The sequence below is a fragment of the Mesoplodon bidens genome, assembly GCF_964165515.1.
Source record: "Mesoplodon bidens genome assembly, chromosome: 20".
NCBI lineage: Eukaryota > Metazoa > Chordata > Mammalia > Artiodactyla > Ziphiidae > Mesoplodon > Mesoplodon bidens.
The window spans coordinates 9,135,150-9,150,046 of NC_138181.1; the positions used below are offsets into that span (position 1 = coordinate 9,135,150).

The 14,897-nt window shown below is 38.8% G+C and overlaps 1 protein-coding gene across 1 annotated transcript in view; it reads left to right on the forward strand.

Annotated features, from left to right (window-relative positions):
• The window catches only part of KAT6A (lysine acetyltransferase 6A), a 108,934-nt gene that overhangs the window by 49,154 nt on the left and 44,883 nt on the right, over window positions 1–14,897 (forward strand). The window contains exons 3-5 of the mRNA XM_081221089.1: window positions 7,835–7,943; window positions 11,866–11,981; window positions 12,803–12,884. Of these exons, the coding sequence (XP_081077215.1) occupies window positions 7,835–7,943; window positions 11,866–11,981; window positions 12,803–12,884 (307 nt within the window). The remainder of the gene's footprint in view (window positions 1–7,834; window positions 7,944–11,865; window positions 11,982–12,802; window positions 12,885–14,897) is intronic.

Consider the following 14,897-nt stretch of genomic DNA (forward strand, 5'->3'; position numbering starts at 1 on the left):
ATTGAACAGCACTTCTCAAATGCATATTACATGCTGGGCACTGTTCTTAGTACTAGGAATACAGTCCTCAACAAACAGAAATCAGAGCCTTCATGGAGTTTATATTTAGTGGGGGACAAATGATAAGATACACATACACACACAATATTTTAATTAGTGAAAAGGGTTAAGGAGAAAAAATAAAGCAAGGCAGGGGATTATGAATTATTGTAGCTGGTGAGTTGCTTTGAAGTGTTGGAGTGGCCACAGAAAGCCTTACTGAGAAGGTGACTTTTGAGTAGAGATCCGAAGGATCTAGGGAAGAGCATTCCAGATAGAAGGAAAGCAAATGCAAAGGCCTGGAACAGTTGACTTGTAAAGAAAGAGCAAGCAAGGAGGCTGGAGTAGAAAGTGAGAGGGAGAGAGCAATAGGAGATTAGGTCAGAGAGGCCACTGTGGGCTTGTGTGCCCGGGTACAGGTCACATGGGGCCTTTAAGCTGGAAGTGCTTGGGCTGGATGGAGAGTTTGGCGCACCAAGCGACTGCTCTGATTTACCTTCTAACAGGCTCACTCTGGCTTCCGTGTTTAACGGTGTGTAAAGTCATTTGCTACAATTTTTTTTCTTGTTTTATTAGTTGTAGGAGTAGGTTTACTTTATATAGATATGAGAACAATCAGATATAAGGACTACGTTTGGACAGTTCTGGGAACAGTGATTTGCATATCGTGTATCTCTGTGCATATTTTAAAAGACTTTACTTGTGGATTATCAGTTGTTCTTATTCTGTCTTTGTGATACAGGATAATTGAAATCAGCTGGTAGAGTTTTACTTGGAAAATGTTATGAATATCACTACCCCAGTACATTTCAGGTTCAAATCTTACAGTTAACACAATGTAGTGTTAGCTTTTCTCACTGATTTTCATGCTCAGTGATATTTTGGGAATGAGAATGATCTGGAGTTGTAATTTTTTACGCACTTCACGACATGGTTAGGCATATGCTAAAACAGATCACACAGTTAACTGATAAGCAGTTCTATTTGATCAACACAGAAAACCTCAGATTTATTTTGTAACCTAGATGATTTATTTAAATCACTTTTTTGCTTCTAGTTCATCAGCTAAAATGACTCATCCTCAGAGTACTGTTACTCTTCCCCAAATTGCACTTAAAAATGCCCTGAAAATAATTTTTTTAAAAACCCCTGAAATTATCAGTTAGTTAAAATATCACGATCACTGTTCGTAATAGTATTTCTTTATGGATTCAGTTTTGTTTTGGTAGCTGAAATATTTATTATTTTTATGCTTGGTCCTATGATGTCAAAGAATAAAATCTTCAGTGTACAGTGTTTAGTTCAAGGAAATTATGGCTGTACTGCCATGTGTTACTGAAAAGTATCTGTCTGTATAAAATTTGAGTCTGTTTGGACCAATGTCTTTAATTGACTTAACAAATTGCTTTCCAGCCTGTCTTATTTTCATACTGTAAATACCAATACTGTTTACACTTTTTATTGCTGATAATAATCAAATTGTTTTGTGTAGGGAGTAAGCAAGGTCTAAGACTGTGGTCGTTTGATAAGTACCAGAATAACTGAGTAACACTGCCTGCACAGCTCCAGGTTAACCATGCAGCCAGTATGTCTAAATCACTGCTCACCCCTTTCCCCCAACTTTAATGAAAGACTTGAATGAACTCAAGTTATTTTGTTTGAGGTAGACAAAATCTAGTAATATGGAGCAGTGATCATATATTAAAAATATTAACGGCAGAAATATTACAGGGAACATACAGGAACATATGGGGATAGCTTTGGTAAAGATTTCTTAGGTATGATTTTAAGTAACATTTCTGCAATTAAGAACTGTTTATTGTCTGGTTCTAGATGACAAAGATATATGCTTGAAGACAGATTACTGCATAGTTTTACTTTTTTAAGACTATATTTCCTATACTGAAGAATAACAGTTTGTTTTTCAGACTTCCTCTTTTCTTCATCCTTGCAAGTTTGCTTCCTTAAATATGATCTAATCTATCCCTCAGAAGTAGCAGCAGATTAACTTAATATCTGTTAATTATGTTAACTAAATTTGAATTATGATACAGTTCCTGCTCTGCCCTGTAGCTTCTTATTGTAACATAGGTTTCTCCAGCTCCAAGATTGCAGGTTGATATACAGGATTCTTTATCTGAACCCAGCTTTGTTTCTTTTTTAGCCAGACTGCTGAAGTGATACACTGCACTTTATGTGGAACCACCAGTCTACCAATAGCAGATCCTTATATTGGACTGTGTCCATATCTTCCTAGTGGAGCTACTTTTCCATACTCTTATCCCTATTTTAAAAAGAGGGTGGGTAGGGAGAGACCCAAGAAGACAAGTTGATACACAGTCCTTGGTCTTTACCACTTCTCAGATGATTGTTGTTCTCTTATTGAACAAGTTCTGACATGAAGTTCTTCCCACCATGAGCTCTGATTGTGTGTGTGTGTGCTGGCAGGTGGTGGGGAGAGCTGTCATTTACCAATATTCTTTTCTCTAAAACTTAAAAAAGTTTTTGCAAAACTTTCCTGTCTTGGGCACAGCCATCATTTTTGCTGAGTTGGACACATGTATATGATTCTTCTAAGATCATGCTTTCCCAGCTTTTTGACTTCTTTTATTGTCTTCAATTTTACTTTCTTCTGCTTTCAACTGGAATGTAAAACTCTTTGAAAGTGGGAGCTTTGTCTTTCTCACCATTGTACCCTCAATTGTCTAGAATAGTGTTTACTAAATGTTAAAGAATTCATGCACATTTGCCATTTGGGGTTTTCTTTATTAGCAAGAACTTCATACGTAGGAAATCAGAAACTCTAACACTCTTCTGCTAACCACAATCTTTAGTCTTTCTACTTTTCTGTTTCTTTTACTTTCTACTGGACCTTTATTTCCATTTGATCAGGATTCCTATGGGTCCTTAACTCAGACTTTCAGTTTGTCAGGCCCTGTTCTGCTTATGATGTCCAGCCTTAACTTTGTGGCCCACTATTGTAGAAATATTTATATTTGCATTCTGGGGAATTCCCACCCTTTAGCTTATCTTGTCAATCTACAGTTCTCTGATTTTGTGAGTCCAAGGCTTCAGAGGTGTTAAGGAAAGTTGTACAACTGTCTTGATCGGAAATAACTACAAATTGATTCTCTCCTACCTTAGCTTTGTGGTTAGGGCTGATTGACAGTTTTATTTTCCATCACGAAGTGATTCCCTGTCACTTTCCACACAGATTTTTAGACTTTTCTGCTCTCTGTAAATGCCCAAACCCATACCTATCTACTTCTCTTTAAGCAAAAACATAGCCTCTATTTTAGTGAAAATATAGAGGCCACTTTGCAGGGATTCCATCAGCTTTTCTCTTCTGTATTTCAAATTTATTCTATGTTAATACATACTTTGCTGATTCTGTCTTGCCTGAGGAATGTGTGTCCATTTCCATTTTGATAGGAGGTTTTTCTGTTGTTGTTATCTCTGTTCTTAAACCCAGCCAGTCTCACCTCTCAGTTTTCTCTGTCAGTTATCACTTTCTCATGGTCTGTCTAGCCAATCCCTGTCCCACTTGTAGCAGGTGATTTTATTTCCTATTTTCCAGAAATAATGAGGCTATTGAAAGTGAGCATCCTGGACTTTTCCCTGTTCCCACCATCCCACCTACAAGCAGTATGCATCTACACCATTCTGTCTGTGAAGGCCAGTCCCTTTACCTATGCTTACAAATCCATCCTCTTTTCTAAGCCAGTGTTTTCCAGTAGAACTTTGTGTAATGATGAAATAGTTCTATATTTTTGCTGTCCAGAACTGTAGTCAGTAGCCACATGTGACTCTTGGGCAATTTAAATGTAGCTAGTATGACTGAGGGATTAAATTAGTTTAATTTTACATTTAAATAGCCACATGTTGTAGTGCCTGCCATGTTGAACAGGGTAGCTCTAATCCTTACTACATAATATGTTCCTGTTATTTCTTGTTTCTTGAATCTCTTGGACCATGTGTGTCTTCTCTTCCACATTTAAATAGGTTTAGTCTTTCTCATTTGAAATAACTAGAACACACCAAAACCCTTTGTCATTTCCTTTTAGCTGTCTCCTGTCTACTCTCTGTCCCTGCATGGCAGCTTGTTGGTTCCGATGACTTCAGTTCTTATCCTGTCATTGAGAAGGGCTCTCTCTTAGTGAGGTCTCCAGCTATTTCTCAGTTGTAGAATGCAGTAGTTACTTTATCTTCCCAACACTGATTTTTGATTGCTCTCTGCTTCTTGAAATTCTTGTGTCATCACTTCTCCTGGTTCTGTTTTGTCTTGGTCCTTTCTGGCCTGCTTTTCCTCTGATGCTTCTAAATGTTGCTGCTCTTCTATCCCGACTTTGTCTCACTTACTGTCTACCCCTCCAACCCACTCCACTTACCTCCACCCTCTCACTGGGCATTGTCAGTTATCACCTGCACGCTCATGTCTTTTGAATCTATCTCTAGCCTCTTTTCTAAGTTCCAAACTTCACTGTCTAAATCACCATCGGTATTTCTTTCAGAATATTCCAGAGGTACCACAGTCCTCCTTAATAGATGTTCATAATTAAATTTAACTTTCTAATTAAAATATATATTCAGAAAAGTACACAGATTGTAAGTGTATGCCTTAATTCCTAATTAAGATCCATGAAACCATCATCCAGGTCAAGAAAAGTAACATTATTTATACCTCAGAAGTCCCTCTCCAATTCATTACCTCTTTCTTTCTCCCTAAAGGTAACCACAGTCACTATCCTGACTTATAATAATATAGAACTATTTTTGAACTTTATATAAATAAAATGATATATTATGTCTTCTTCTGAGTCTGTTCTTTCGTTCGCTGTTGTTTGTGATATGTTGTTGACTGTAATTTATTTTCATTACTGTCTAATGTTCCACTGTATGGATATAGCATAATTTATTTGCGTAACCATTCATTGATAGTCATTTGGGTAGTTTTTATTTGAGTAGATTTTGGTGTTATGAGTAATGGTGCCCTGCTCGCTTTTGTGTATGCTTTATTATATATGGTGTGTATGTACTTCGTTCGGGTATATAGCCAGGGGTGGAAGTGCAGGATCATATGGTGTGCTGTGTTTATTTTTAGTAGTTTTCAGAGTGGTTTTGTCAGTTTATATTCCTATCAGCAGTGTAAGAGAGTTTCTTTTGTTCCACTTTCTTACCAATACTTACTATTGCCAGTCTTCATAATTTTAGCCATCCTTGAAGATCTGCTTCCTTGATGGCTAGTGAGATTGAGCATCTTTTCTTATGTTTATTGGCCACTTGTATATTACATATGTATTTGCTGTTGTAAAGTACCTGTTGAAGTCTTCTGTCTGTCTTTTCCTTATTGACATGTAAGAGTTCTTTGTGTATACAGTACTGGATATAAACATTTGTTGGTTAAATGTGAGTTAATATCTTCCATTCTGTGGCTTGCCTGTTCACTTCTTCAATGGTGTCTTTCTAGTCTTGCGTCCTTCTTACTGTGTTCCCTACCCCAAATCAATTAGCCAGCAGTTCCTGCCAGTTATACCTTTAAGTACCTCTTTTGTCTCTTCTCCAGTCCTTTCATCAGTGCCTTAATGCAGGTCCTTGTTACTCAGGGCCTGGATCATAGATCATATCCCTTCCCATCCACTTCCAACCATGTACAGAGTGACTTTTCTAAACTTCAAATCTTACTCACATCATTCCTCTGTTAAAATCTTCTTGTGGCACTTAGAGGCTACAGCATAAAGCTTAAGCCTCATGACCTTGCTTCTGCCTTCTTTAGAGGTTACTTCAAGTTTCTACCCCTGGATGAAGTCTTTCCCGACTTTAGTCCCTGGTTCCTTTTCATATTTCTTTTTAAAGAAAGGATGTGGTTGTCTTTACCACAGGCACAGTTGTTAAGACAGCTTCCTGCTGTTCATCTCTCATTTCATCTCTTGGCTGAGCAGTACTGTTAGTTTTGCTTGTGTTGGACATTTTTACGTTGATGTACCATCCAACTCTCTGACTAGTCTGTTTCCTTTTCAGGCTTTTTCCTCTGCCAGTCACTTAAATTTTGATGTTCTGACCTTGGCTTTCTTCTTTCCACCTGTTCTCCATGGGAGAACTCATCAACTCTGATGGCCTTACTGCCATTTTGTATGTGCAGTCAGCCCTCAAGGTATCTGCAGGGTCCGGGTTCCAGATTCAACTGATCAGGATCCACAGTTGGTTGAATTCAAGGATGTGGAACCTGCAGATATGGAGGGCTGACTGTCTATGACTTCCAGATTTTTATTTCCAGACCACCTTTTCTCTTGAACTCCAGATCCATGGGCATTGCCCCTTTGATGTTTCTTAGGCATTTTAACCTCATTATGTCCCAAACTAAGCTCATACCTCCCAACTCCCAACTCCCAACTCCCATATCCAATTCTGTATGATTCTATATTTTCTTTGAACATCCCCTTCAGGTATGCCTGCCTGTCAAATACCTCTGTGAAGCCTTTCCCTGATACCACTTTTCCCTACGTGATCACTTCTTCCTTTGTTTCCCTATCATGGTACCTGAAAACATCTGTTCTCCCCTGTAGCCTAAAAGCACCTTGAGGGGTTTGTATCACTGTCCTGCACAGTGCTTAGCGTAAGTAGTTGAGAGGTGAATGAGAGAGAGAACCTGCAACTAAACACACCTGAAAGCAGATTCATCATCCCTTTGCTTTCCTCCTGGTTTTCTTCTTTAAAATGACTCACCTTTCACAGTTGATGACATCACCATCTTTTCAGTTAAGTTAGTCATGTTTAATTCCTTTTCTATCACTTCCACAGCCAGCTGGTTTCTGAGTCCATAGCTGTGTTTTCCTATTCCTTTCCCTTAGCTTTGGTTCAGGTTCTTATCCTGTCTTCACCAGACCATTGCAATCACTGTTTAAATGTTCTACCTATCTTTAGGTTTTCCCCAGTTTGTCTTTGTTATTGCTACTGGAATTATTTTTGTCAAATACAGTTGATCATCTCTTGGTTCAGTAACCTGTTGTCTTTTCTTCAGGATAAAGTCCAACTTCTTTATAAGACATTCAGTGGCAATCTTAAAGAACCGGTCTAGTCTTCCTCTGCTCATCACGGAAGCCATATCCTTTAAGCACTAGCCTTGGCAGACTGCAAACTGAAGTTCACCTTGTTTATACTACCTGTATTGCCTTTCTCTCCATCCAGCGTTGTGGAGGAACCTAGAGACCTAGGTTTAAACCTGCTTTTAACAATTACTATCTGTTGTCCTTGGACAAGCTTCTTAAGATACCATAACACACATGTATTAAGTACTGGCACTTAATATGTGTCATCTTCCTCGTTCAGCCCTTCTCCTCCAAGCCACAGTCGGAATTTATCTTTCCCATTTGTACAGAGCTCTTACTGTTACCTTTCATTATGCTTATTAAACATCTTAATTTTCTCCTACATCACATGCCTTTTAAGGGCTGATACTGTGATTTCTTGTGCTTACTTAATTCAGTTGGATTTTTCAATCTTAGGTAATGGATTTGCTTTGCCTAATCCACACTGTATCATTTAGTTTCTAAGTGACCAACATGATTGGGATATGATTTTTTGGACCAAACTTGTCACTATGGGGACCGTTTGTAAAGGCCCAGCCAAAGCAGCTTGGTAAAAACTCACCTACTTTGTTGGAAATTTAGGAGGGGGATACATTTGTCCTAAAGTTATACGTAACTCTCGAAGGAATTTACAACTGTAATTGTAATGTCTTTATATTTATACTAAAAAAAAGCCCCAGTACCTGAGTGAATTGTGTTTTTCTTTACAGCCAGTTGCTGAACCAATCCCCATCTGTAGTTTCTGTCTTGGTACAAAAGACCAAAACCGAGAAAAGAAGCCAGAGGAACTAATCTCCTGTGCAGACTGCGGCAACAGTGGTATGTAGCCCTTGTGTCCTTGTGACAGGTGCCCTCAGGCGAGAGGATGTTTGACTGGAGTTTGTACCCTTGGTCCTTAAGAAAGGAACATTTTAATTTGATTCTGGTTTTAGGTACCTGAGATGAGCTTCTAGATGAGGGAGGGATTTAAATGTATAGTTGAAATGTTTTATTCAGTTAAGTTAAATCAGGCCTCAGCTGTGATTGTTGTTTTTATAAAAAGCTTTCCATAGACTTATTTTTTTCTGTTGGTCTTTATCTTTCACTATCAAACATCTGTTCAAATCACAGCAATCAGTTAGAAGTTGTTGCTGGTTTCTTTAATAATCACTACTTATCTTTCTTGATTTATGCCTCAGGCTTCATGAATAGAACCAGGATGATAACAGATTTGTTTTTCTTGATAGAAACTTACATATGTCACATTGGGAAATAGAGCATTGACACTGCAATTTAGTGAGCTGTGTGAAACTCTGGGCTCTAAAAAAGGTTTTGCAAAGAGTCTCCTAATTTGTCAATTCCAGAGATAGTCTTGGTCTGCATTTTAAGAACTTATGAGGCTTTGCAGTATCTTTAATCATTGGCTTAATAGTCAGTGTTTTATACCAGTGACAAATAGGATTTAGTCCAGAAAGCAGAAAACACACTACATACTTCAAGGGGAGAGGAATTTAATACCAGAATCAGGTTTTTGTGAGATCGTTGGAAGGGCTGAAGAGGCAAGCTCTGGACTGGGCCTCAAGGGCTGATTCCTGGGGCGTTGCAGAACTGGCCCACCAGGGAGCCACTGCATCTGCCTCCGTCTGGAAGAGGTGGAAGTGGGAAGTACTGCAGAACTGTTGAGTTCTGTAGCTGGTGCTGAAATGCTGAATTCGGCCATCGTCACAACTGCTTCTGGATAGCCATGAAGGTGGAGAGTAGACACTGGCGTTTTCATAACTTTTCATTAGAAAACAGTATCAGGAAGAAGATGGTCTTTGCTTCATTACTACCTTTCAGAAATCACTCAAACACATCCCATTGGTAGAATTTAATTCATATCTAGAGCCTAACTGCAAGAGAGTCTGGGAAGTATAGTCTTCAGCTTTTCGGTTTTTATGTATAGAAGGCATTAGAAGGAGGTGGGAAGAGATCTTGAGTAGTGGTGACCATATCCAGCATAATACCACAAACCAAAATGAATCCTGGGTGGGTTTCACCCTTACATATAAACCATAAAATCATACAAGTTAGACAAAAATATAGTGACATGTCATACAATACAGTGATTTCCAAACGATTTTAGTAATGGAACCCTTAAGAAATCTTATGAGAACTCAAATATATAAAACAGATAAAAATGAATCTGCTTTAGGTGAGGTAGGAATGAAATGGGAGCAGGGAGAGGGTTGTGTTGTAGCCCTGCCTTCCAAGAAGCATTATATTTGAGGTGGTCTCGGAGTTTCTGTAAGATAGGGAAGAGCGTACTTTGAAAATCTTACTGTAGAGGGGACTTTTAAAGAACTAGTAAGATAAATAACTATTAGTTACCATCGCTATAGGAATAAATTACTACAAAACTTAGCAGCTAAAAACAACAACAAACATTGTTTATTTCATGTTGTTTCTTTGGGTCAGGAATTAGGGAGTGGCTTATCGAGGTGGTTTTGATTTGGGATCTTTCATGAGGTTGCAATTAAGATCGCAGGTCCTGTGCCTGTGTCATCTGAAGGCTTTCATGGTGACTCACTTACCTGGCTGGCAAGTTAATGCTGCCTGTCGACAGGAAGCCTCGGCTTTTTGCCCTGTGGACCTTCCCATAGGGCTAAATGAGTGTCCACAGGTGGCGGCTGATTCCCCCAAGAAGGTATCTGAGAGACAGAGCAAGGCGGAATTGGCAGCATCTCTTATGCTTACCTTCGAAGTCACGCTGTCATTTCAGCTGTATCCTGTTTGGTGTGGGAGAGAACTACACAAGGCTGTGAACTGGTGTTACTGCCAGGAGGGCTGCTTGGAGCTTGGCTCTCAGAATAACCAAGGAAGAACGTATGGACATGGTCAAGTCTACGAAATTTGGTATTTTTCAAATTGAGAACTAAAATACCCCAAATTTTAAAAAGCAAGAATTGTTTGAGAAAAATAATTGCATTAAATATGGCAAGGGGCCAAAAGCTCTGAAGTATAGAGCGTGTGCTTACATTTCTAAACGTGAAGGCTGGGGGCAGAGCCTATGAATAGGCAGTTCACACGAGAGGAAGTTAAGAGTTGAGCGTGTGAAAAACGTTCTACCCAAATAATAATAGGAGCACACACCAAAGCAGCAGCGAAGTGTTATTTTATAGCTTTTATAGAGCTCGAAAGATAAGAGAGCCCAAACTGGAGCTGATAAAATTGCGGTGAAATATTTGTGGTTTGCTGGTGGCACTGGGTATTATATCATAGGATTTGAAGCATATTTTGGCAGAGCAAGTCTACCTCTCAAGCTATAACAATGTTTATTTCATCTCACTCACCAACTCCTCTTTCAGGAATTTATTCTCAGGAATTAACTTAAAAGAAGGAAAGAATCTATCATCATGAAATAATTCACTTTAGTGATCTAATACTGTTATGGGTAAAATTGTCTAAATATTTGCAACACGGAAATGGTCAGGTAGGTTATAGTGTGTCAAGTCAGTGGAATATAATCAGTTTAAGGAACGTAAATATAAAGTTTGCTTGAATAAAATAATGAAGAAAAGCAAAACAAAGCCATATATATTCTATAATTAAAACCATGCAAGGGCTTTAGTTAGTTTACAAAGGAAGAGTAGGACACGAAAGAGGCTGTTCTAGGACGATGAGATTATGGGTGAGGTTTTTTACACCTCTTCCATTTTCCTTGGATGTTAGTGATGTTTTGATGATAAATTTCTTATCATCTCTGAAAAGAGAAAATTATTTAGGGATAGAAGAGAGAGGGGAGAAGATAATTTAACCAACCCTTTCTCTCACTGAAAAAAATAAACATAACCAATTTTTAGAGGAAAGGGATAAATCTTTTCAGAGTTAAGAGCAAATTGGCTACCCTAAGTTTTTGAGAATCAAACCTGATACTAACTTTTGGGAGAAGAAACATTTTTTTCTGTTACTATTAATTTTAATCACAGTAGAAGTATCGCTTAGGTTTTAGTTTTAGCTTGAGTGCCTTAAATCATGAGCACATAACTCACATTTATTTATTTATTTATTCATGCATGCAAACAGTTCGTGGGCCTCTCACTGTTGTGGCCTCTCCCGTTGCGGAGCACAGGCTCCGGATGCGCAAGCTCAGCGGCCATGGCTCAGGGGCCCAGCCTCTCTGCGGCATGTGGGATCTTCCCAGACCGGGGCACGAACCCGCGTCCCCTGCATCGGCAAGCTGACTCTCAGCCACTGCGCCACCAGGGAAGCCCCATAACTCACTTCTAAATGATGGCATTTTTAAAATAATATTTTTTAGTTATAAAAGTAACTCATGTTATTGTTTTAAAAATGAGAGCACAGAAGGGTATAAAGTAAAATGTAAAATCCTTTTCCTGCCAAATATTCATAGCTCTATATCCTAGGATGTTACAGTTGTAAACAGTTTTTGTGTTACTCTTCCAGAAATGTCCCAGGCATGTTTTGTATTCGTATGCATGGGAGCACGTGTACACACATAATGCTTTAATTAATGCAGGCTTAATAAAAGTTTGGAGTTTGTCAAGTTTTTTATAATCAAGTTGGGGAGGGTGATGTATGTAGCACGCATAAAACTGAATTGAGTGCGCAGTCCTGATGAGGCGTGTGTGGCAAGCTTCCAGGGGCTTCTTGTTTTCCTTGATGTTTTGATTTAAGAAAATTGCCTTTTTCTACCTCATTCCTTTAATACAGTTACAAAATGATTCTTCATTGTTGCGTTTGCGAACTTTCCCCTTATTAGGTCATCCATCCTGTTTAAAGTTTTCCCCTGAGCTAACGGTTAGAGTGAAGGCCTTACGGTGGCAGTGCATCGAGTGTAAAACGTGCAGCTCCTGTCGAGATCAAGGCAAAAATGCAGTGAGTATCTTCATCTTCCAATGTGAATATTTCATTTAGAAGTAGAATGTACAACTGGCATTTTCCTCTAAGTATGGTTGGTTATTTTCAGTCACTTGGTCCAGCAGAATTTAGAACAGTAGCTCCTTCAAGTTACACATCATTAGTTTAGAATACTTGCTCATTGACACTTGGATGATTTCTAGGTAGTTTCTAAAGCACCTTAATTGTATGTTTGCAGAGAGACTAGCTACTTAAAAGAAATACTCGTGGGCTTCCCTGGTGGCCCAGTGGTTGAGAGTCCGCCTGCCTATGCAGGGGACACGGGTTCGTGCCCTAGTCTGGGAAGATCCCACATGCCGTGCAGTGGCTGGGCCAGTGAGTCATGGCCGCTGAGCCTGCACATCCGGAGCCTGTGCTCCGCAACGGGAGAGGCCGCAACAGTGAGAGGCCCGCGTAACGCAAAAAAAAAAAAAAAAAACCTCGTGAAATTTGTTTGAGTAATATGGAGGTATTCATTTAGGGATGGTCAGTTATATTAATTACAGTCATCCATTTCTCTTCTTTTATTAAAACAGACTAAAGTTAGCTTTTATCTGGCTACTGGATAAACTTAAAAGTAATGAAACTTTAGTTCTTTATTAAAGATGGATGAAGCAAAACTGTTTTTGGTTAGCAAAGCTAACTCAGGCTGTCCATTTACTCAACTAATACAAATTAAGGGAACTTGTATTATTATGGTAAGTCATCTTCTTTATGGAAAGGAGCTTCCTAGGTTTCATGAAGTCATGATCCTGACATGTTTCACAAGGTTGAACTGAACTGTTCTTTCTCTCCTTTAGGATAACATGCTCTTTTGTGATTCCTGTGACCGAGGTTTTCACATGGAGTGTTGTGATCCGCCGCTCACCCGGATGCCAAAAGGTAAGACATACTTTCTGAAATCAGTCTGGCAATATAAAGGGGCAGGTTAGTGAAAGCACTTTTTAATCTGATTTGTTAAGATGAGAGGATAGTTTGCATCTTTCTATTTGGTGTTGTATAAGTAGGAAGAGAGCGAGCAGTCACCATAAAGGTGGGGATAGCCTTTCTGTTTAGGCATTCTAACATTCTTATGTGGTGTGGATTTATTGTTAGTTTCCTCTGTTTTCATTATTTAAGTGTCCATGGAGGGTGAAGGTGTTCACTTATAATTTTTTGCCAGCTCTATAGCTAGAGGGCAAAATACTTGCCTTGTGTAATAGTTTGAAATATCTATTTCTTGAAAGGAAGAAGTGAAGTTGTATTAGGTCATGTTGATTATATCACAGCTCATCACTTTTGAGGGGCCTAAAGCTATTAGGGCCTCTGATTTATTGAAAACCTTAAAATTTTTATAACATTTTGCAAACAAACAGGTGCCCAAATCAGAAGAATACAGGTTAATAATGTTATTCTATTCTTTTGACTCCTGTGTCTTGAAAGGTATTTAGTTGGGATACAGTTGCCTCTTGGTTGGATTTCCATCTTATCCTATGCTTATAGTTTCTTTAAAAAAAATCATTAGTCTTCCCTGCTTTGTCTTACCATAAATTCCATTTTCAACTTGGATTTTGTGATTTATAGGTTTCTTAAGTAAAATGCTTATGGGATACTTGATGTGTCTGTTTGAAGAAATTTTTCCTGTTGATGGAAAGGGACTCAACCTTAGTTACAGCCAAGTTATTCCACTTTAGGATTTTACTTGAGTCCCTCTGTGCCACTATTGATTGTCACGTTTTGAAGAGCCTACATTTATATGTATTGGAAGAATAAGTATCCTACATTTCCTGCTTCTTCCATTTACTTGAAATGTGGGCAAAAGGCCTTCTGAGAATCCTTCAAGATAGTGAAGATTTTCTTAGGACTCCATTCCTGTGTATTTAATGCCTACAAAAGAAGTTTTATGGAAGCTTAAAGCAGGCAACATTTTATTTTGAAATAATTTCAGATTTACAGAAATGTAGTACAAATAGTACAGAGAGTTCTCATTGTACCCTTTACTCAGCTTCCCCTAATGTTAACATCTTACAGTTATTGAAACCAGGAAACTAACATTGATCTGATGTGATTAATCTACAGACCTTATTTGAATTTCTGGTCCTGAGAATCCAATCCAGGATGTCACATTACATTTAGTTGTCATATTTCCTTACTCTCTTCCAGTCAGTTCCTCAGATTTTGTCTTTCCTGACCTTGACACTTTTGAAGAACACTGGCCAAGTATTTTGTAGAAAGTCCTTCATCTGGGTTTGTCTCTTGCTTTATTGCGATTAGAGTGAGGCTGTGCAGTTTGACAAGAATACTAGAGAAGTGATGTAGTGCCCTCTTCATGTTACCATAACAGGGGTATATTATACTGCTGTGTCTTATTACTAGTGGTGTGAACTTGGATCACTTGATTATAGTGGAGAAACTTGACAGACACCTTAAAGTTACTCTTTTTCTGCTTTGTATCTCCTTTAGCATCAGTCATTGATTCGTGCATGCACCACTTTTTACTGTGCTGTTTGTCTCCATAGTGATGATTTTTCTATTTCCATCATTTCTTCTACATTTACTAACTGTAATTCTGCTATAAGAAAGAGTGATCCCCAGCTGTGGGATGATCCGAGCTGATGCCTGTTTGGCAAACTTTGGTTTTTCCTGTCAGAGCTCCCATCCTGGCTTCTGAAGCCGATATGGATGCCCTGGGGTGGGCACCACCTGGCTCCCACGGGCTCCCAGGTTTGACTCTACCCATTTGGAGTGGCTTGGGGACCCCAAAGCCTGTGCTCCTGTTGGCTTGTCCCCGTCAGCAGACAAAGCCTCATGCTGCCCTCAGTTTTCCCCCTTTATTTCTTTTGAAGAACCAGTTTTTCACGGTACTTGTCCTGATTGTTTTCATAGTGTTCAAATCTGTATTTTTGTATGTAGGGG